The 22,121-nt window shown below is 38.7% G+C and overlaps 2 protein-coding genes across 3 annotated transcripts in view; both read right to left on the minus strand.

Annotated features, from left to right (window-relative positions):
- Positions 1–1,313: 1,313 nt before the first annotated feature.
- pros1 (protein S) lies at positions 1,314–9,845 on the minus strand. Of its 2 annotated transcripts, XM_026320301.2 has the most exons (14): positions 9,650–9,844; positions 8,884–9,041; positions 8,287–8,311; positions 8,118–8,192; positions 7,844–7,966; positions 7,179–7,304; positions 5,789–5,917; positions 5,415–5,655; positions 4,592–4,778; positions 4,244–4,408; positions 3,929–4,097; positions 3,323–3,459; positions 2,966–3,194; positions 1,314–2,395 (listed from the first exon to the last, which is right to left on the minus strand). In XM_026320301.2, exons 1-14 carry the CDS (start codon positions 9,726–9,728, stop codon positions 2,205–2,207), a joined length of 2,034 nt encoding a protein of 677 aa, XP_026176086.1. In that variant the 5' UTR covers positions 9,729–9,844; the 3' UTR covers positions 1,314–2,204. The 2 variants fall into 2 exon arrangements, with proteins under 2 accessions (XP_026176086.1, XP_026176087.1); XM_026320302.2 differs by lacking the exons at positions 1,314–2,395; positions 2,966–3,194 and having other exon boundaries at positions 3,925–4,097; positions 9,650–9,845.
- A 1,100-nt stretch (positions 9,846–10,945) lies between these two features.
- Positions 10,946–22,121, minus strand: part of rasa3 (RAS p21 protein activator 3) — a 36,778-nt gene continuing 25,602 nt past the window's right edge. The window contains exons 11-24 of the mRNA XM_026319878.2: positions 21,891–22,039; positions 21,215–21,329; positions 20,977–21,051; positions 20,770–20,893; positions 19,938–20,044; positions 19,765–19,842; positions 19,578–19,655; positions 19,269–19,342; positions 17,215–17,321; positions 16,146–16,228; positions 15,818–16,026; positions 15,628–15,731; positions 15,326–15,509; positions 10,946–14,469 (exon numbers count right to left, since the gene is read on the minus strand). Of these exons, the coding sequence (XP_026175663.1) occupies positions 14,394–14,469; positions 15,326–15,509; positions 15,628–15,731; positions 15,818–16,026; positions 16,146–16,228; positions 17,215–17,321; positions 19,269–19,342; positions 19,578–19,655; positions 19,765–19,842; positions 19,938–20,044; positions 20,770–20,893; positions 20,977–21,051; positions 21,215–21,329; positions 21,891–22,039 (1,563 nt within the window). The 3' untranslated portion in view covers positions 10,946–14,393. The remainder of the gene's footprint in view (positions 14,470–15,325; positions 15,510–15,627; positions 15,732–15,817; positions 16,027–16,145; positions 16,229–17,214; positions 17,322–19,268; positions 19,343–19,577; positions 19,656–19,764; positions 19,843–19,937; positions 20,045–20,769; positions 20,894–20,976; positions 21,052–21,214; positions 21,330–21,890; positions 22,040–22,121) is intronic.

The raw sequence follows: 22,121 nt of genomic DNA on the forward strand, positions 1-22,121 counted from the left end.
CCCTGTGCTCAGTATTGAGTAGAAGCACCCTTTTGAGCTAGTACAGCCATGAGTCTTCTTGGGAATGATGCAACAAGTTTTTCACACCTGGATTTGGGGATCCTCTGCCATTCTTTCTTGCAGATCCTCTCCAGTTCTGTCAGGTTGGATGGTGAACGTTGGTGGACAGCCATTTTCAGGTCTCTCCAGAGATGCTCAATTGGGTTTAGGTCAGGGCTCTGGCTGGGCCACTCAAGAGCGTTCACAGAGTTGTTCCGAAGCCACTACTTTGTTATTTTAGCTGTGTGCTTAGGGTCATTGTCTTGTTGAAAGGTGAACCTTCGGCCCAGTCTGAGGTCCTGAGCACTCTGGAAGAGGTTTTCTTCCAGGATATCTCTGTACTTGGCCTCATTCATCTTTCCTTCAATTGCAACCAGTCGTCCTGTCCCTGCAGCTGAAAAACACCCCCACAACATGATGCTCCCATCACCATGTTTCACTGTAGAGATTGTATTGGGCAGGTGATGAGCAGTGCCTGGTTTTCTCCACACATACTGCTTAGAATTAACGCCAAAAAGTTCAATCTTGGTCTCATCAGACCAGAGAATCTTATTTCTCATAGTCTGGGAGTCCTTCATGTGTTTTTTGGCAAACTCTATGCGGGCTTTCATGTGTCTTGCACTGAGGAGAGGCTTCCGTCGGGCCACTCTGCCATAATGCCCCGACTGGTGGAGGGCTGCAGTGATAGTTGACTTTGTGGAACTTTCTCCCATCTCCCTACTGCATCTCTGGAGCTCAGCCACAGTGATCTTTGGGTTCTTCTTCCTCCAATTAAGGAACAAAACCATCTCAAGGAGGATCAGAAGAAATGGACAGCATGTGAGTTAAATATGAGTGTCACTGCAAAGGGTCTGAATACTTATGACCATGTGATATTTCAGTTTTTCTTTTTTAACAAATTTGCAAAAATTTCTACATTTCTGTTTTTTTCTGTCAAGATGGGGTGCTGAGTGTACATTAGTGAGAAATAAAATGAACTTTTTTGATTTTGGCAAATGGCTGCAATGACACAAAGAGTGAAAAATTTAAAGGGGTCTGACTACTTTCCGTACCCACTGTATATCCAGCGTTGCTTGTGTGCCTGTGTTCTAGTTTTTTATATATACACATATCTCAACCCTATTTTTTTAATCTATTTTTTTAAACATATACAGTTGTTACCAAAAATTATTTTAATACAGTACTATTACTATACATGTATTCTCTAAGAAGATGTAGTATCAAAAAGTTGCTTTGATAATGTTTTAGTAAAACAAACATACAGTAAACACAACACTAGACAACTACCTTTATTACTTATTTAATATACATAGTGAATTCTGAACACAGGACAACCAGAAGAGCTCTGATGATGAGAAAAGAAACACAAAAACAGATGTTATAGATAGTCTTGGAAAGACCAGCCATAATGACAGATGTATACAGCTGGAAACAACTTCTGGGAACAATAAAATGATAACCATGTTTCTAAATGCTACTAAAACAACACAATATCTTATAAGGGCAGAGCTTCAATAAGGGATGGTGATTCAATCAAAAAAATACAACAGCCTTGGATCAAATGGCTCAGCTTTCTTTCTGTGGGTTTCATTGCCACAACCAACCACCAAAGTTTCAGCTGTCTTCTGTTGTCTGCCTCCCTGAGACCACCACAGAAGAGAATTTAGACACGGTACTATGATTTGACAAAAGAGAAAAAGATGCAGGTGGTCTCATAGTTTGATCAACAGTGACAATTTGTGTATTTTTCTACACAGACATCTCTTTCCAAACATGTGGTATATGTGCTACAGAGCTCAGCTCCTTTACAAAATTTCTTGGAAAGCACTGAAGTCATTGCAGCTAGCTGCTATGACCAATTCATCCAGCCATCCAGTTTCCGATTAGCTCACTGGCAAGCCAGCTTTCATGGTGCCTCACTAAGAAAAAACATAAACTGAACAAAATGCTCCCAAAAATAATACTGTAGGGATAAAAGCACAAGACAAAGCTCACAACAAACCCATCTGAGAAAAGTTGACAAAGCCAACTAGAACTATTTACTTCTGTATCCCCTTCTTCCTCTGTCACTTTTTCTCTCATGCCATTCCTCCCATTGCCTACTACATTGCTCTTCCCAAAATGTTCCAAGAGGTGGCCCCCGTTGATGCTGTTGTGAATTAGGATCACTTTCTGTGCAGGTGCAACTCATCATGGTGACTTTCAGAGGGGGTGGAGAAAGGAGGACAGGAATGAGACTTAATACTGTTATGTTTGCTGATTGCCTCATCAAAGTCTAGCTGCTGGCCGTTGACAGTGATGTCCATGCAGCCGTGGTAAAAAGCGGTCACAGGGGTGGCAGATAATGGGACAACATCTTGAAAGAAAGATTGCAACAGTCAGTTACAAAAGCTCTTTTTTAAAAGCAAAGATATAACATGGTACACAATGAAAAACTTCATGGTTCCCAGCAAACGTTTCGCCATTAGCACCACCATGAGGTTTACATTTACATTTCAGTGAAATATTTCATTCACTTTGGTAACTTAACTTTTGTTCTAGTGCCATCATCTAGTAAAAAAGTTTAATTGTCCAGTGTTTTGGATTATATCCCAAATCCTGAAAAACAGCCTCATCTGCACTTTTGTATTTAGTGCCAATTGGCAAACGTTAGCATGCTAAAATAATAATATTATATATATAAATAATAAAAGAAATAATATTATAATCGCTAATCATCAAGTCACAGAGAAAGAGAAAAGGGATTCCAGAAACACATATTCACAATAGGTGAACACTAACCATCCTGACACACCACTAAGTTGCTTTTTCTTTAGGCCTATTTACTTTTTTATGAGAAAATATACCTTGGTGGCTCTCATTTGCATATAGTTATGAAATGCAGCATAAACAAGAGGATATTCCATTCAGGTTTGTTTTTACTGACCTGGTATCCCACCAATATATGTACTGACAGAGTTTTGCATTGTGGCATTGAGGTGCTTCAGTGCCTCCTGCAGGGCATCAGACTTAATGTAGGCAACAGTAGAGGAGTTGGCTGAGATTTGGATTTCTGTGGGAGTCACGCTCAGATGCAACATCAGCCGCTCGGGATAACACAGCATCAGTGAGTCAAGCCTTGCCACAAACATGCCATCCAGGAACACTTGCAAGCTCTTGAGTGTGGAGAGAAAAAACATCACAAAGTTTAATCATATGTTTGTTCTTGTACTTTATGTCTAAATCCACCTTTAATATCCATGCATGTATGTGCTTATTTCCAAAAAAGTGTGAATGAACTCACTGCATCTTCTTCTCCCCTCGCTACCACAGCAAGCAAAAGGGGGACAGTGTCCTTGTAGACAAGAGCAAAGAGGACCCCTGTACTGGTTGATGGACGTATACTCATCGTTATATCCACATGCCAGCTCCTAGAATCACCTATTTACATACACACCGTATGGGAATTTAGAAATTTTCTTATGTTTTTAACTGCATTGATGGATGCCATGGTTCCAGGCTCATTCAACTCTTGCCCTGAAAAGTTCTATCATGATGTGGAATAATAAGAGGAACTTAGATATCTTAAGTTACAGTGGAACCTGTCATAGATATCTACTTTGTACCTGTACTGGTCTATGTTCTTACATAATAGGTATTTGTTTTGAAACCCATTAGGTCAACTGGGGACTTATAATGTGGAATTTATTACACCTTTTTTCATGTGTCGCTGCAGTTTCCTTCCTGCACAAACACATGCATGTTTGGTAACACTCTTGTCACACTGCTTTTAAGCCACGGCACCATGCTCAAAACTACTTTTGACTTTGTGCCATGGCACTACAACTCTTAAGTAGATGTGGCCAAATCTTTTCATAGGGATTAATAAAGTGTAACTTAACTTACTCACTGTAGTCAATGTTGAAGTGTGCCAGTCCTTCCCCAACAAAGAAAGATCCTTGTTCCACATACACAAAGCAATGTTTACTCTTCTTCTCTTGGATAACCTCCTTTACTCCAGACGCTCCTTGATTCATCAAGTTCCAGCCCCGGATGCAGCCATCAAGTCGAGGGTTGATCTGACAGATGAATATAAACACAAACAATACAGGAATTTGAATAAAATGGGTTTTAACACAAAGTCTTGTGCTGACAGGAAAAAAGAATCCATCATGTCTTCTGGGTGATTTAGTTTTGTGTGCACACTTTCAGATGAGCAGCTTACAGGTTTGATGATGTTATCAGTGCGGTTGGGCAGACCGGCGATGTACACCTTAGTCTCCAGTGTGCCATTAACTGAAGAAAAGAGACTATCAGGGCTGTTGATGCTCATCACAGCTTCTTTGCTGATCTTCACACTGATGCTGCTCACCAGTTCATCCACAGAGATCTGCAGGTTACACACAATAATATCATAACGTTGACTATTATAACACTTTACTCAACATAGCTGGGCATCAGAGCACATGGTTACTACACAATCAATTTTTTCACCAATTGAGTTTGTTACTTCAGCTACAACTACGTTAGCCACAATGGAACAAGTTGAGTGTCCACATGAGTTGCGTCTCACCACATGCCACTGTCCATCATTGATAGCTTTTCCTCCGCTGGTGACCTTGGATGTGTGCTGGTTTTTGAACTGGACTTCAATCCGCCCGTCCCTCAGCCCCAGCATGAACCACGAGTCCTGAGACGACTCAGCATACAGAACAACTCCCTCCGGGTCAAATGTACGGAAGTCAAACTCTGCTGCAAACCTAATGACATGAAACAGTATTATGATTTTGCACAGTGATATTGTCTAATTAAGATCAAATGTAACTGCATTAGATATGTTTATGCTAAAAATGAAAATGCACAATTCACACCAAATTCATCACAACTTCCAATTTCCCACTTAGGGATTTGTTTCCATCCAATGTCAAAGTAGTAAGAAAATCAACTTCTATAGGTTTAAAGTTGCTTGGAATAAGTAAACATTAATATCATTGTCAAAAGAACATATTTGTTTCGACTACACACGACTATCAGATGACGATGTTCAGAAAAATTAAAAAGGGCTAAAAAGCAGACCATGTTCAAACTAACAATCACTACATTACTGTTGTCATGTAATTTAGTAGAGGCATACTTTAAAAACATCATTTTTAGATGTATTACCTAACCCTTCCACTGGAAGAAATACATACATGATGCTAACTGTGAACAATTATCAATCCCAACCATCAATACTCAATTTTCACACTTAACTGACAACAACAGAAATCAGGAAAACCTCTACAGTATAGATGATTTACATTATATGAGGTAAAACACACAATGTTTTTACAAACCCTTCAGAAAACAAGTACAGTATATTTTTCTATTCAAGTGTATGTGTGTGCGATAGGCACTTTGTGTTCTCTGGCAGACGGAAGCGTAGATAGATCACAGGTAGGCCTGCGAACTGCTCCCCCAGGTAAAGCATCTCAGAGTGTTTGTGGTCATACAGATCCACACAAACAGGGATTCTTTCACAGTATCGATCATCCGCCGCCAGACGAAGCCCCTGACGACCATCACAGTGGCACATGTAGCTGCCCGCTGTGTTTATACAAGTGCCATCGCAAACAGTCGACTCGCACTCGTTCACATCTGCAACCACATGAAAAGAAACATTTACAGGCCTTTCCGTTAAATGTCTCCATTAGCTTTTTAATATGAAAGTATCCGTACTATTTGATCATATAAAATATTATTTAATGTAATTATTATTTTTGTCACCTACCATCGCAAGTTTTAGAAGTGAAATTATATTTAAATCCCTGTGGACACTGACAGTCATACATGCCTGGCGTGTTGACACATTTGGCGGGTTCTTTACAGATACTGTGATACAACAGGCATTCATTGAGATCTACAACACAGAACATCAAAAGTGTGAGAATCTGATTTGACTTTAAATGAGTTCTTAAACTGTTGTGTTAAATGTTTCATGAATAATATAGTCATTTGTGAAATTTGGCATTAGTAAATAAAAATAAATGTCTACCTGAGTGGAATTTTATAGAGACTATTTTATATGGATATGAACTATTAGATGTGCTTTGAGATTTTGGCTTGTCCTTTGGTGTGCAGTGGACACAAAAAGCTTAAAAAAACAATTGAGTTATATTTGCTAACTCTCAGCTGTTACCTACTTCCATTATTTATAAAGATTCCAGTTTCTCAAATTGTTGCTGTTGATTCCCATTGTATGTCATGTCATGTCTGGGTTTTATACTGTTTCCCTAATAAAATTGTATCATTTATAATTTGTATAATATATCACTGGATTTGTGGAAAATGTGATGGTTGTTCAGTATTTTCTGAAACTGCATACACTAATAAATTATTTATTTAAAATTATTGATATATTAACTTAAAATAAGTGTAATTACAGCTAACTGTGATTGCTCACAAGCCTATGCTTTGAAAAGTATCAATATGAAATATTTAAAACTGGTGTACAGTTGTATGGTTTTGTAAATATGCATAGCTAATTTAAAGAAATGAGCAAATTTACAGACTCCAGATTCAGCCCATGTTTGTGAAGACTTTGTACTCAACACGCATTCAGCACACTCAAAGATAAACATTGAATGCCCAGCCAAATAGGACCAATACAAAAATGCGGAAATGAGACAGCAAGCATCTAAAAGCTATAAGTAGGTTATAATAGCTCAGAACTCTTACTGCGTTTACAGAAAGAAGGATGGACCTTCTTTTCAGATGGTAAAATCTTTTCACATTACGTTACATAAGAGGTCACTTCAGGTCATCTTGATAAATAACAAATGGTGCAGGCTCTGAGAAAAACAGCTGGGAAAACTGTTTTTGTTCTGAAATGTGTAGCTTGAGTCTGACTAAACAGAAAGGAAGTATCAGAAAGAGTAATACACCATGAAGATACATCTGGATTTGCTCAGCTCCTATTATTCCTCTTCTGTAGGGACAATAACAGCTACATGCTTTTACATATGTGACATGAACTACTGAAACAAACAAACACAGAGAAAGTATATAAAACAGTCCTTTTCTATTTCTTGGTGTAATTGAAGTGAATTAAAAATGAAATGATTTATAGTATTATTGCAGTTTAGCCACAAAAACTGCAAATGAAAAGAATGAAGTCTTACCCATGCAAGTGATTTTGTCATTGAGGAAGTAACCATCTTCGCACATGCAGTAGAAACTCCCTGGGACATTGTAACATTTTTGGTTACATCCCGCTGGGAATTCAGGATCTGAACACTCATTGACATCTGCACAGTCAACACATTACACAACATGTATCTGTTAGTCATTTTTACACTTCATTTTATCAGCTTTACACCAAATTAGGCAAAATTTTTAAGGACACAGTATTGATTTAGGACGTTTAAACTAAAACCTTTAAAGGTGCAATGTTTAAAATAATAAAGATTTAGCAGCATCTAGTGGTGAGACTGCAGAATGAAACCCAGAATCACCCTGTACCCCATTTCCAGGTGCGATTGAGGGTACGGTGGCCATCCCTTTAAAAAGAAAACATGATTCCCTGTCTAAAACCAGTGTTTGATTTGTTCATTCTGAGCTACTGTAGAAACATGGCAGCACAACATGGCTGCCTCTCTGAAAGGAGACCCGCTCCCTATGTAAATTTAAAAGGCTCATTCTAAGATTAAAAAATTGTATCAGCTCATATTTTCCAGTGATCACACACTAATGACAAAACATTTATGAATGCTATATTCCATTTCTGCTAATAGATTGCTCTAAATAATACACATTAAATCTTTAAAGTCTAAAATGTTGTACTCACCATCTGCACAGTTTTGGCCCTTCCAGCCAGTCTTACACACACAGGTGAAAGAGGCTTGGCCGTCCACGCAGCGTTCTGTACCCTCCAAGTAACATGGAAACGGTAAGCACTGGTTTCTGATATCTGTATGCAACAAGCAGTGTTGGAAACACACACACACACGCACACACACACACACACACACACGCGCACACACACACACACACACACACAGAAAAGGGATTAATCGACAGAAAAAACATTGTCCTCTGAAATGTCTAAGTAAACCACTTACCATTCACACAGGTACGAAGGTCCGATGGGACAGCAGAATTGTGGTTGATGCCGACACGATGTGAACCAAGACACACTGCAAGAAGAAATGTTCTTTATCTCAATAAGGTAATAAAGGCAACACAAAGTTATATCATGCATATTCAGTAACACAACCAATACAAACTTACCGATATATTTGGGGTAGAAGTATTCCTGAAAAAAAAAAAAGAAGATTGATACAAGATTTAAAAATTCACAGTAAAAACAAAACAACAAAGAGAGGAGAGAGTGAAAAATAGGTGAGATTACAGTCAGCCATGCTCCAAATCTAAACTTCAGTGAAGCAACACTGCAGGTTTGTTTGCTCTAGAAGAAAATGACATGCTTAGTCAACTGAAGGAAAACTATTAGCTAAAGGTGCAAACAACCCCTGGTTCTGACTTTTCAAATGTTAATATTTGCTGGTTTTCTTGGTCCTCTAAAACCAGGTCGGCATATTTTGCAGTTTTTGAAAATTTGCGGTCCACAACCATCATTAATCCAGAAAACAATGTAGTTATAGCCCTCATATAGCCCTTATCTCTCCTAACTTCCATCCATCCATTACCTACACTTGCTTATGCCCTTCTTTCTGTGAGGCAACAGTGCTAACCACTAAACCACCGTGCTGCTTCTCTCCTAACTGGATACCCAGAAATCAGAAATGTGGTCAGCACGTCAGACCGGTCTAAAACCAGGCTACTCTCCCCTCAGGACACATAAACCAGGGAGCCCAGGGGTCATACCGTCTCTGGCAGGTTCTCGAAGATCTCCCTGGCCTCCTCCTTGTTGCACAGCTCCTCGATGCACTCCCTCTCCAGGTTGCCCTTCTTGCTCTCCTCAAACAGAGAGTTGGCTCTCCTCTGCCTGCTCAGGAACTGGGCGGCTGTGCTCTGGCTCAGGACTAGGACAGAAAATTGGTATAGAAACACTGACATACACCTAATCTGTAATATTATATTTCCCCCGTCTGTTGTTTGCGTGCTTACAACAATAAGAACCAAACAAACCTATTAGTTAGTGCAGGTTACTATGCTACTCTTACATGTGTAATTAATACACCCAGCAACATTACAGTAACATGACTGATCCCTGCAGGAATTTAAGTCCTGTGTTTCCACATGACAGATGGCTGATGTGATTTGTGCCTGCATGCACAAAGTGGACAACCTTACTCTTCTATGAATTGGCCTGGAAAAAAAAAAAAAAAAAAGACAAAAGGTCATTGCGAAACTTTTATTTCCCAGAAATGACCCCTACTTGCAGTAACAAGTAGTTCATGTTGTCCAAGCGCATTCTCAGTGTGTAGAGAGGAGTCATGACCCCGACTCACTTTCTGTTCTCCGTTTGCTGCTCTCATGTTCAACGTTATAAACCAACTGCTCACATCCAGGCTGAAAAAGCTGCTCTTTTCAATCTGGGGCTCTAAACACTGAACAGACTGGAACTGCACTATCCAGATGAATTACTTCATTACGTGGAGCTGAAAACGTAAACCGCAAAAACACTTACATCGATAAGCATCGACGAGCGTCACAAGAAATACGAGACAAGCCAAGGACTCCCCAAGTGCCCGTTTCTGTCTCCACATAGTCGAGCTGTTCTTCGTGCAAGGCCACGGTTTGGCTCTGAGAAACGACAGGTCCGTGTGAGGAGGGGGGAGAAACTTTATTCTTCCCGAAAGTGTTTTCGCAGAGAGAGAGAGAGGGGGGGGCGGCCAGGGGAGCTCACACACACACACACACACACACACACACACACACACACGGGGTGTGAGGGGAGCAGCTAGAGAGCGCTGCAGACGCAGTCACGCACACTGTCATTGTTCACTGGCTGTGCGTGTCGCTGCTGGTTGGTTACTGCGCTCATGCAGAAAATTGGTTTCCAAACTCCAAAACACGACAGGGTTTCAAAAGTGGAGCAGGGTACAGCTGTACTCAGTCTGTTAGGTACATGTGTGACATTTCTACTCCAGGTAAAATATGTTTACTGGCCTTTCACACACTTTCCTTTCACTTTCCTTTCACTCGGCCACATCGTGCCCACGGTATGATGATAATTTGCTTGACTGGCAATTTAAATGTGCCATGTAAGAGATTCAGCTCTTTAGAAAATGAATGTACAATTACTCATCAACATTTCTTCATATCTGAACAAGATCCTTTGTTCCGACCCTGACCATGCATGACATACAATACAGAAATGCACAGTGAGAAGAAAAACGTATATCGCCTACATGTATTACAGAGCAGAGATGGGGTCTTGGACTCATTACACTAGTGTAACTTGAGCCTCGACTTGGACTTGTCCTCTAAATACTTGGGACTTGGTTTGGACTCCAGATTTGGGAGTTGAGAACAACTTTGATTTTACTTTTTGTTGTTCTATAGCACAAATGTCTAATGAGCTGAATATCATTCCCATGTGTGACTTAACGCTCAAAGATATGTCACAGTCACACAGACGGAGAAAATACAAATATGGAATGAACTAAGGTAAATAGTTATAGTACATTATTTACCTGATTTTGTAGCTGTTGAGTGTTTTTTCTATATATTGTATGGTAATAGTAGGTTTAAAGTAGCCTTCTGCCAGTCTAATGTCTAATCAGTGTGATACTGTTTGCCAATAGATAAAGGGATGATAATGCAGTACATGCTATACATAAATCAGTGCTGTTTTCTAAACAGTCTGAACAGATGATCGAACACTCATTTCAACCATAAGAGATGTGAGATCTTGGACTTGCAAAAAAACAAAAACAAAAAAAAAAAACAAGAAAATTCTTAAACAATTGACACAGACACATTTGCATTAATATTGGTTTCATTTAGTTATTCAGGAAAAAAAACATCACATTTTCACCATTCATTCAGCTTTTTTTAATGTACACATATAACAGGCTTATTTTAATACTTTTGAAATATTTGTACAAAATACACTGTTCTCCATTAATAATACATGTTTAGAGGCATTTCACTGCAAAAAGTCAGCAGATGTGCGTTGTTAATTTGCGATAATCGGATGGGTTTATTCAGGGGTTGTTAATATTATTGCATGCTGAATCACCATTATTGCATAAGTCATTCCATTTCGGGGCTTTGGGGTGGAGGAGTTGCCATTACTGTAAATGCCATTATCCCAACAACTCAGCTGATGTTTCTGGGAAAGTTTCTTTGAAAATGTTAATAAATATGATTTCCATGTTAGACAGAACAGTTGGATGGTTTTAGTTTTGAGTCTCCTTGGACTTGGAAAAAAACATGGAGCGCTGAGTTCCATAAACCTGAGTTGAGTTAGTAACTGGTGGAAAAAACAGTCACCAAAGTTCAGGGGTTAAAGCAATGCTTTTCTCTTAATGTTGCATCAATGTTGGTAATAGTTACATACATACAATGTTTGGGGAAAATATATTGGCAAAAGTTTCTTGAAAATGAACAGTGGTTCTACACAGGAGGAAAGTGAAGATAGACTATACCAGGCCGGAGTAGAGTTACAGTGTTTCCACAGTCCTACTACCATCTTTAGTAGAATTACAGGCAGTGATTATTATTTTCAACAAGTGGGACTCTGCCTTCCTTGACCTGTAACACTTGGTTAATTCAATTGGCAACACAACCCGTCATGTCAGTCACTCATGCACATAGCGACACAAACACGCACAAACACGCAAAACACGCACACATCAGTCATTCAGTTCAGCTACACAGATTTTTGTATGACAAGACAAAGATAGAAAACAGTCAAATAGTTGAGAACCTTCATTACAGTTCAACATATCTGACAAAAAAAAGATGCCATCGGAATAAATGCTCGTCTGTTTCTAAAACAGCTCTAGGTTTTGAGATATAAAAAAACATTTCTAAACAATAGATTTTTTTGTTTGTTTTTCAAAAAGATAATTTTAGAAAAGTGATGACTGGCACTGTTTTGTAATATGGTGATCAAGGGAGCACCCATGACGCTACATAATCAGGTACATAGTTTTGGAAAATGCAAAATTCATCTGGTTTTTAGTCACCTGTTCCCACAATGACTGTGGAGGCTACCTTTACTGTGACTATAGTTATACTTCACATGCACTGGTTTGGCGAGAGAGAGAGTGCTAATGAATATGAATGCCAGTGTGAGAGGTTGCCTTTCAGGAACCATTAAAAACACAACACAACTGGTGAACAATAAATTCTGTACCTTCAACATATTCTGTGGTGCTGCCCAGCAAACTTCACAGCAGGCAGTTTCTCAGAGGAATGCATATGTTTTAAACTACAGGGGCAGCTTTTCCAAAATAAGATGGAGCTAACTGACAAAACAGAAGAACTACATTATTAGGCAGCCAACATGGCAGCATAATCAGTAACACACAATCTATTTCACAATCATCACTTGCAACACTGGTTAAAATGTTAGTATATGGATTAATAAAACGTGAAGCTAAAAACCATCCTTGTTAATGAGCTGTTCATGAGCATAGCTTCTGCTTTGAGAAAGCTGAAAGGATTGTTTGGCTTCGGTTACTTTTTACACTGAGTGAAACAAATATATGCCTTTATTATGTCTTAACCTCGCTGAGTTTATTTACTGGATGTTACAAACAAGCAGCAAAATAGCCTGCTTGCCATGCGTAATAGTTACTGTACATTATGGATAAAGCTACTTCACAGAAATTACATGTGTGAAAATCAAACAAAGCCAAGTGGGTAAAATGGGCTCAATTAAACATTAGTTTGTGAAATCTGTATGCTGACTTTATATTTTATAGACTCATTGGCCACTTTATTAGGTACACTTGCCCAGTCAAATGCAACTGTACTGCCATTAATTCTACCTTTTTCTGCCTGTGATATTGAGTTTTACATTGTTATAGAAGTGTTCAAATCTATGCTTTGCATTGAGCCCATAGTTAGTACTGGACTGCATTGTAAATGTGATGGACAAAAAATAGAAACACTTCAATAAAATGTAATCTAGTAAAACATCACCTGTAACTATAACTTGAGTAATCAACATAGAACTGAATTTACACATTTCTGACAACTTTACTAAAAACTGACATAATGAGCTTGTAGGGTTTGAAGTGGGACATAATCCAATTTGCCTGTTTCCTTGAGTTCAGTGAATCAGCATATAGTGTATTTCTTCAAACAGAAGCAGCATTTAAACAGCACATAAAGATACAAAAAAGGCATATAGGGGTTTGTCTCAGTGTAAAGAGAATAAGAAGAAAAACTCTCCAAAACCAGTCTGTTACTTCAGCTCAGTTGCTGGTTACACAGGGGCACAATATACAACCACAACACAACAGAGTTTCGAATGTAACATGACATGAACCTATACATCTAGTAGCACTGATGCTAAGCATTAAAAATTGGGATAAAACAGACTGCGGAGTGATTTTGATAGCTAATATCAAGCTGTGCTTAGTCCTCACAATCCCTTCTTGTGTTTCCTTGACACTCACAGCCTTCCTGAGGAAGATAGGGATAAAAAACAAAAAAACAAAAACAAACCCACAGGTATATGAGGAAAACACCACACAAAATGGGAAAAAATAATCCTTCCTTCCTTCAAGAGTTTGGTCTGTCAGACATGAAATACAACAGAGCAATTTAACAACAGTTAAACTAACAAAACACAAACAGATAAAATATGCTTTTTGAAAGTGTGCTGCGAGGCTTGTTCATCCATAGATTTGGAGACAATTAAAGTGCGTGTTGGTCACTGTCAAAACTGTCCAGTGAAAAGTTTTATCATCACATAACATAAAGGAAACCCAAATCGATGTATGGCATGATTATCTTCTTCATTCGTCTACCTCCTTTCCACCTCAACAACTGTCACACTTTTTTTCTTGCTGATCTGAGGTCTGTTTCTCCAGATTTGGAGCGATGCACCTTGAGACACTGCAAAAAAGTTCATCTACACAACATATTCACTCTGGCAGTGGGTCTTTAAACTCTCATTTTCTTAAAAAAGAACAAATGAGTAAATGAGAAAACAGCTGTATCTTTTTTAGCCTCCAGAAATGTTTTTTTTTTTAAAAAAAGGTTAAATGTTCTTGAAGAACATGTTCAAGCATGAAGACACTGCATTGGAAACGAGTGATGTCACTTTAATGACTTTTTCTATCTTGTTTTAAGGGAAAATAAAGGTTTAAACTTCAATACTAGAGAGAGCATTGTTCAGATGAGGTTTTTTGCAGTAAAGAAATATATGCTGGTTCTGGGCATCATAGAAACAGTATACAGGGCCACGGCTAGATGGAGTAGGTGGAGCTCTCAGACTGCTGACGTATGTAGCACTGAAAACTCTTGTCTCCAATCGGATGCTCCCTAAGGAAACAAAGAAAAAGATGTTGTTTACTTGTTTACAGAAGGTAAAGCTTAAGACAGTCATATGGGAAAAACTACATTTTCATCTAACTACATTTTCTGTTTAGATCACTGGCTACTGTGCCTGAACAGAAGTGAAAATAAAGGTCACAGTCGTAACGATGATGTTAAGAGTATTTTGAAATAGAAGAAAGTGTTAAATTTAATATCTAACTTTTTTTTCTTTTACATTAATAACCAATAACTGTGCCTCGGCCCTGAGAGCTCAGTGTATTGCAACTAAAGAAAACTCAACCAAAAACAGAAACCACCAGAAAATGCTGTCAGGTTAAAAGCAGATATTACAAGTGAAATCTGAGTCATACTATCATAATATTATTTTCCATAACCAAGTTGACTCTGCATGTGTTTCTGCCGGGTTTTTTTTTTTTTTTTTTTGTGTCCTGGAAACATTTGTTTTGTCTGTGTTATTTGCAGCTTTTCTGTATTTGGTTATGTTTGTTGTATTTGCAGCCCATTTCTAAATGTGCTGATTACTTTTTTAAATGTTTCACCTGTGTTGGACAATTGGTCAAGAATTTATGTTGCTTATGTTTATTTATGTTCCATCTATTTGCATGTGTTTTCTTGTCAGTGAATCAAATGTTTTGGGGGGGGGGGCACCATACAAATTCTGTACAACTGCGCCACCCGTTGGTACCAAAAGGAGGCTGTTTGGTATTGAACTAGACTCTACTTTCCGAAACCCACCGATTCTCAGGGTTCATTGCATCAAATACACAATAACTGCAGTTTATAACAACATATAATATAATCGGAGCTACAAGCATAAAGTAAGTAAAACACAACCACATACTGGCTGCCTATCTTTGTCTTCTTAAACTTGTCCCGTTTGTACTTGGTGTGCTGCTGCTCTAAGGTCTGCACAGCTGAAACAATCTGCTTCAGGGTTTTGTAGGTCTCCTGGGGGTCATCGATGACAAAGCTGGAGTATTCCTCCTGTTCAGGCCCGTCATACACAGACTTACTACCACAGGCCTCTGCAGGATAAGATGGTCAACAGAGTGAGAGACCGAACAAAACTGATAATAAGTGAAAATAAACACAGAAGACAAGCATGAACATGAACACTGAAAAACAGTCTCGTCACTGTCTGACCTTGCATCTTGATCAGCTTGGTCATGTATGTGCAGAAGAGGGAATAAATCCTCTCAGTCTCCCTGTCTCCGTCTACATCCAGCTGGATGTTGGCTGGGAGACCACTGAAAACAGAGGCATACAGCAAAAATGAAAGAGCGAGTGGAAAGTTGATAAACAACTCTGATGCTGGACAGACAACTTTACGTACCCAGTGCAGGGCGTACACCCAGGGGCTGTGTCTGCTGAGAGCTTGCAGCAGAGCCAGTGGCCATTGAGGTAGGCTGAGGGATGGTAGGTGCTCAGGCGCTTGCGGTTGCACTGGCTGACTTTGGTTAGTATGTCGATCCAGTCACGCGCCTCAACACAGTTGTTGGCCTGGATGTAGAGTGCCCGCTCTGGCTGGATAACCTGGAACATCTGGAGAAGGAAAAAAAAGATGGCAAGTGAGTTAAGACTCTAAATACTTGTCAGAGACATTTGGGCCAAATTCTCACATCTCCAGAGAATTCGTTGGGGTTTGTGTGTGGGGTCCTTACATTTTTCATTTTGAAAGACTCCTCCTCCAGCTTTTCAACAGCCAGGATGTTCTCTATGGGAATGCTGCACAGAGCTCCCTCACCTGGAGGTAAAAGGAAACACATCAGACATCCAAAATTACAAAAAAAGAAAAAGAAAAGAAGAATTCACCAAATGATAATTTCATTTATTAATTATTTAATAAAACTATTAGATTATATACCATTAGAGAACCTTGTTCCATACTAATTTAATAATTATACAGCAACAGTTTTCAAATACCCCACTGGTGAAATTTCAAGTCATTTACAGAAGGGTTGGACAGCCCTGCTCCTTGAGGGCCAGCTCCACTTGTTTTCCTGTTATCCCTGCCCTTCCCACTGCTGATTACCTGGACCAGGGGTGTTCAGTCAATCAAAAGCTTGAAGATACAAATTCTTGTTAATAAATTTTACTTTATCTTCCCTCTGAGATGGTATCTTACAGCTTCTGATTGACTGATAATCATGTTCTAGTTCTAGTTTTGGAACTAGAGTTCCCATTATATGGAGGCTGGAAGGTAAGAGTCCAGAGAAGATTGTGAGTTTTAACACAATGACCATGTCCGGCTATATTGGAAAATTGAATACAAATATATACACCAATCACCCTGCTACCTTTGTATTACACTGCTATTTGCACTTCACACAAAAAAGAAAACTAATTTTGATGTGTTTCCAAGATCTATCTGAAAATTTTCAGCATTATCTACAACAGATTTTCTGTTTTTGCATTACAAAGCACCTCAACAGCACAGTTAATAACTCAAGGATACTTTGAATGTGATCATTGTGTTTTTAATTACTGAAAGTCTGTTGAAAATTCATACATAGTTCAGACTTTAGCGATAGCTGACAATATCAGTATGTTTTGGGTGGGACCTTGTTTGGATGTCTGCTCAGTAACATCATGTGTGCAGTCTAAATGTACACTCAGCAAATTTTCTCCTTCCTTCCCCTTCCTGCTGACTTTAACACAATCCTGCACAATGACACAAACAGAATGAAACAATGCAGCTATAAGAAGAGCCTGAGAAACCTCTGATATCACCTTTTGTTTTGTGGTAGGTAAATTCATGGTTGGTGAGGCGAAACCACCTCTTCTTGAAGTTTTTCATTCCAAATCGTTTTCTTCCTTGTGCTCTCTTTATCATAAATCTGAAGAAAAATAGACGTGAGAAATACCACTGAAAACCTTGACAGACAAGCTTAGGTGACAGAAATGTTTAGATTACACTATTATTATTTCTCTGGCACAATGCACCCCTTATATGTCTATAATAGCTAATTATCTAATCTATCTACAGTATTTAATTGTGCACAGACCTTTAAAATTCTAGGTTTAATTTTCTGACAACATCCAAAAGCTCATGAATGTAGTTAATTTTCACATTATAATTAAGGAATGAAACCAGTGGTTGCCTGGAACTTGAAATTAGTCTAAACAAAATTAGGGTATGATCTGGAAAATATTTGACAGAGATACAATGTTCATACTATTATACATATGATGAATAACACAGTATAGATACCTAATGTTTTTAGGGGTTTATACTACGGTTGTTAAAACATGTAAAACCACTGGTATAGTCAGTTAAGGGAAAGTAAACACCACAATCATTACAATCATCAGTTACTACTCTCCCACTGGAAGATCTCTTTTCACATTATGTGCTGGTTTCACATCTGCCATAACGCCTTGGGCTGTGCTGGAAACTCTAGAGTGTATGGTAGTGATGTTGTCAGCCTGGACAAAGGGTATAAAGGGTCAGGATGTGGGCAGACATAGGAATCCCAGAAATGTTTGTACAGTAACCAGCCTCTGCTGTCACTGTCACATCAAGCATGTCTGGCATGGCGGAGATCAAGTGCTACTATCAGCACTGGTGATGTTTTGTTAAGTACTTTACTTTAAACCATTACAGTCACTGTAAGCATCAGTCTATTTCTATATAAGCATAGAAAGATGAAAAGTCATCACACAGTGGCAGATAGTGTAACAGCTGGTTGATAAGGTGCTTCTATATGGGCCAGGTATAGTATAAAGTAAAGGAAAGCAGTCTCTGTGATGTTGGTGGGAGAGAATATGCCGACTGGGTTTGGAGGGTTATGGTGCACACACAGAGGGTCAGGAGGGCAAAGCCTTTTTATAGAGAAACTCTTACCTGCCCTTTGTGCCTTTTGACCCCTTCCCATCAACCCTCTTTATAGTGAGTTTTACACTCCTTTGACCGGTAGCAGAAAGAAAAGAGGATGGGGATGTTGATAAAAGAGGTGCTTGCAGAACTACTGTCAACTGGAAACTTCCCTCCCCTTTTCAGCCTCATTACACATATGATCAAAACAACAGCCCATGTGTTGTTAGAAAGTGCTCAAATTACAGTCTCAGGGGTAGCTTTACTGTAAAGGGTATCTTTGTAAATGAACTGGACAATGACAGGTCACATATGTGAAGGTCAGATCCAGCTATACTTAGTAACAACTTAAAGGACCAGTTGGACTATTTGGAAAATTTCCTCTTGGTAGCCTATTTCCTCTCAGAGAGTTAGATGAAAAAAATAACACTCTTGCATTTGTCTGTTCAATGTGAGACAACAAAATCCACTTACCAACACCTTTGAAGCTTACTATTAAATTATATTTTGTTCTGTTAATCTATGACAGCAAACATATTCTTACTTAACGTGTTTCAAATCACATCTGTATTACAGTAATTCATACCTGTAGCATGCATACCTAAAATTGCTGTCACTTTAAACGTTTTTTAAACATCTACACCTCCCAGCCATTATTTAATTTTAAGTTATTTCTCTGAATGTGTATTGTTCAGCCTGAAAAAAGCACCACGACAGCCTTAATGAGATGGTAGCGACACTAAAGAAATAAAAATGTTGTTATGCTGTAAACCACAATATACAAGACAGTTTCACCACAATTATAAAATAAAAAATTACATGATTTAATGTAATTCATTTAATTTAATGAAATTAATGTAATTTCATGTACATAGGATTTCTTATGTGCAGTTTTTTGAGAGCTGATTGTAGGCATACATTTTTGAGGTGTTCTTATGAATATCAGTTTAAGAACAAGTTGGCTGCTTACCCCTCTTTGAGCATGATTGGTGTTTCAATACTCTTCTGATCCCATTTGCCAGAGGTAGAGATCAGGTCCAGGAACTGTAGAAAGAAATAAAAGAAGCTGTATTCATATATTTATTATGGATAATGTCTGTTCACTCTCATATGGCATCTAAATAATTCAATTTTGTCCAACTGTGAAAGGCATGCTTTTGTATCCCTCTATTCACTCCACTTCTGCACTTCTTTTCAAATGATACAAAACAAAGAGAATATTTGATAATGTGTCCACAGACTGCCTGAGATTTATTGGAAAGAAAACCAAAACACTCACATTCTTCACAGCATCTGCATATTTCTGCTCGTTGAAGTAGTCGTAAAATGCAGCCATGTAAGACTCTTTGAAATTGGCCTTGAAAGGATCAAAAGAAGTTGACAACGATTGGATTTCTACTGAAAATACAAATGTTATCTAGTTTAGTCGCAGGAATGAAAACAGAAAGATATAGGCCGAAACTCACAGATTTAGACTTTGCAAGACTTCCCAGGGTCTGAATCGTCTTGGAGATGAGGGTGAGGGTTCGTGAGGTGGTGGGATCCTAGAGACACAAAAGACATACATATGCAAAATAAAAATAAATCCACCTGGACAACATCATAAAAGCGTATCATTAGTAATATAAAAAAGCCTCACGGGATGGTGCGGTCGTAGATGGAACAAGTTGGGGGAGAGGATGGCTGGAGCGAAGAAACGCAGGAAGATGAAACTGCTCACTGCAGTGTATCTGACATCTTGGTCAACTAGACAGCAGAAACAAAATCAGGGATATTTTCTTAAAGTCTATAAAGATGTAACATTTACATGTGAAGCATGTTTCTCTTTTACTTAGAACTGCACAATATTTTAGATATAATGACAAAAACAAAATGTTTTTGTAAATATAGATGCTGCATGGTTGGCTGGCACACACAAATTAGTCAGTTACTTCAAAAAAGCCTGAAAGATGGGAATAAAAAGCCCAATAATAAGAATAAACATAGGAAATGCAGCAGTTATTTTCTGCACACATAACTGTGGTCCTTGAAAGCAAATAAAATTACTATTAATGTTTTAACAGATGTTCTTTACAGATGTATCTGTATTACTGAAAGACGCATGTTTTCCCATGGGGGATGGGCCAGATGTCTGTCAGGACACAGTTATTAAAACTAGATTTTTTTATCATTTATCACAACTTGTTCCTTGTATGACTGTGGTGCCATGTGATGACCAACAGGAGGCAGCACAGTATATGGTACTACATAAGCTACACTACACACATAACCAAAGAAAATGTGTAGGAGGCTTGACCTCCACTTAGATACAAATAGCAGAGCACAAGTTTTTCTGTGTCTTTTGGGCAAACAGAAGAAAGTGTCCTTGGAATATCTTGCACATCCTGCTCTCTACTGTCTACTTCCTGCTCATCATAAGCAGCCTGCTTTCTTTCTTCCATCTTTTGTGAGTGATTCAGGAGGTGAGTTACCTTGGAAACGCGTGGCAGCAGACTCTCTCAAAGAGAAAAAGATATCACACATAACGGTGGGACAGCGAACGCCAGAGGTGGTGATCACGTTAAAGATACGGTCTACATAATGACGAAGGTTTTCCTGAGGAGGGGACGCAGAACAGATGTGTCAGATAACACAGACAGTGACGGCACACAAAAAAAAAAATAAGCACATCTTCTTACCCTGTTGGTCTCCAGGTTCTCTGACTCTTTAAGTTTGACTGGGTCGATTTCACAGGATTTGTGTTCTGTGCATATCTGTGAAAATTTAGAAAAGCGTTAAATTATCTATTTGTAATTGATTTATATGTAATGTAAATATGTAATTGATACCATCACTCTTAGATGGTCCACAGAGAGAGATGTAAGATAAATTAAATCAGGAGATTAAAAAAAAGAAGTGGGGAGTTTGGTGTCCTACCTCATCTATGATTGGCTTAAGTGTTACTTGCAGATAGTGCATTCCTGCAAGCTTCATGGTCTCATCAATGCATTTAGAAGTCAGCGAATTTCCCCGGAAAATGGTGTTAGGATCCCTATAAAAGGAGGTGGTGCTTTTTTCAGTACAAAACTGCAGCTTCTGTCTCAAACACCAACAGCAAAGCTTGCCAAAATAAATAAACAAGACTTCTGAGAGTGATTTAATATCCAAAGCAAATGATATTACAGTGGTAGTGTGTATTTTCAGATCAAATGCTAAGCTTGCTGACATTTGCATAAAACCCAATGACCTAATTTCCATTGCCGCTTTAATTTATCATGTCTAAAAAAAATTTAAAAAACAGCGATTCAATAATATATCTGTACCTGAATTAGTAATGCCAATTTCATTCCAAATCCGAAATATGCAACACTCCATTCCTTATATTGAACAAATGTTCTCATGTTATTGATAGCAATGATAAATCTACACCATATATATCTGCCAAAGCACAGCAAAGTGTATGGATTCAGGACATGCATCTTCCTGTCCTGAGATAAATAGAGTTACTGTAATACAGGCTCTCTTAGATACATCTGTAGGACTGAACTGTGACGAGTATTAGTTGTTGAGTGGTTTCTGGTGTTAACTTAAAAAAGACATGACAAAAACTCACTGTGTGCGATTGACTTCAGCGTGAGCAATGGCGCTGATGAAAGGCACAATCTCGCCACAGTGAAGAAAGAGACGCACAAGGGGAATGGCAGCTTCTTGCTTCTCTCGACACACCTCGCCCAAAATATGAGCGGTGGATGCAGACACAGGCTGAGCAGAGAGGACGAGGTGTAAACTTGTAGCATCCAAACAGTGTAAGTGTAAGGGAGGTCACAGCACAACATGTTGCAGG

Source organism: Mastacembelus armatus, chromosome 3 (genome assembly GCF_900324485.2).
Source record: "Mastacembelus armatus chromosome 3, fMasArm1.2, whole genome shotgun sequence".
In the NCBI taxonomy this organism is placed as follows: domain Eukaryota; kingdom Metazoa; phylum Chordata; class Actinopteri; order Synbranchiformes; family Mastacembelidae; genus Mastacembelus; species Mastacembelus armatus.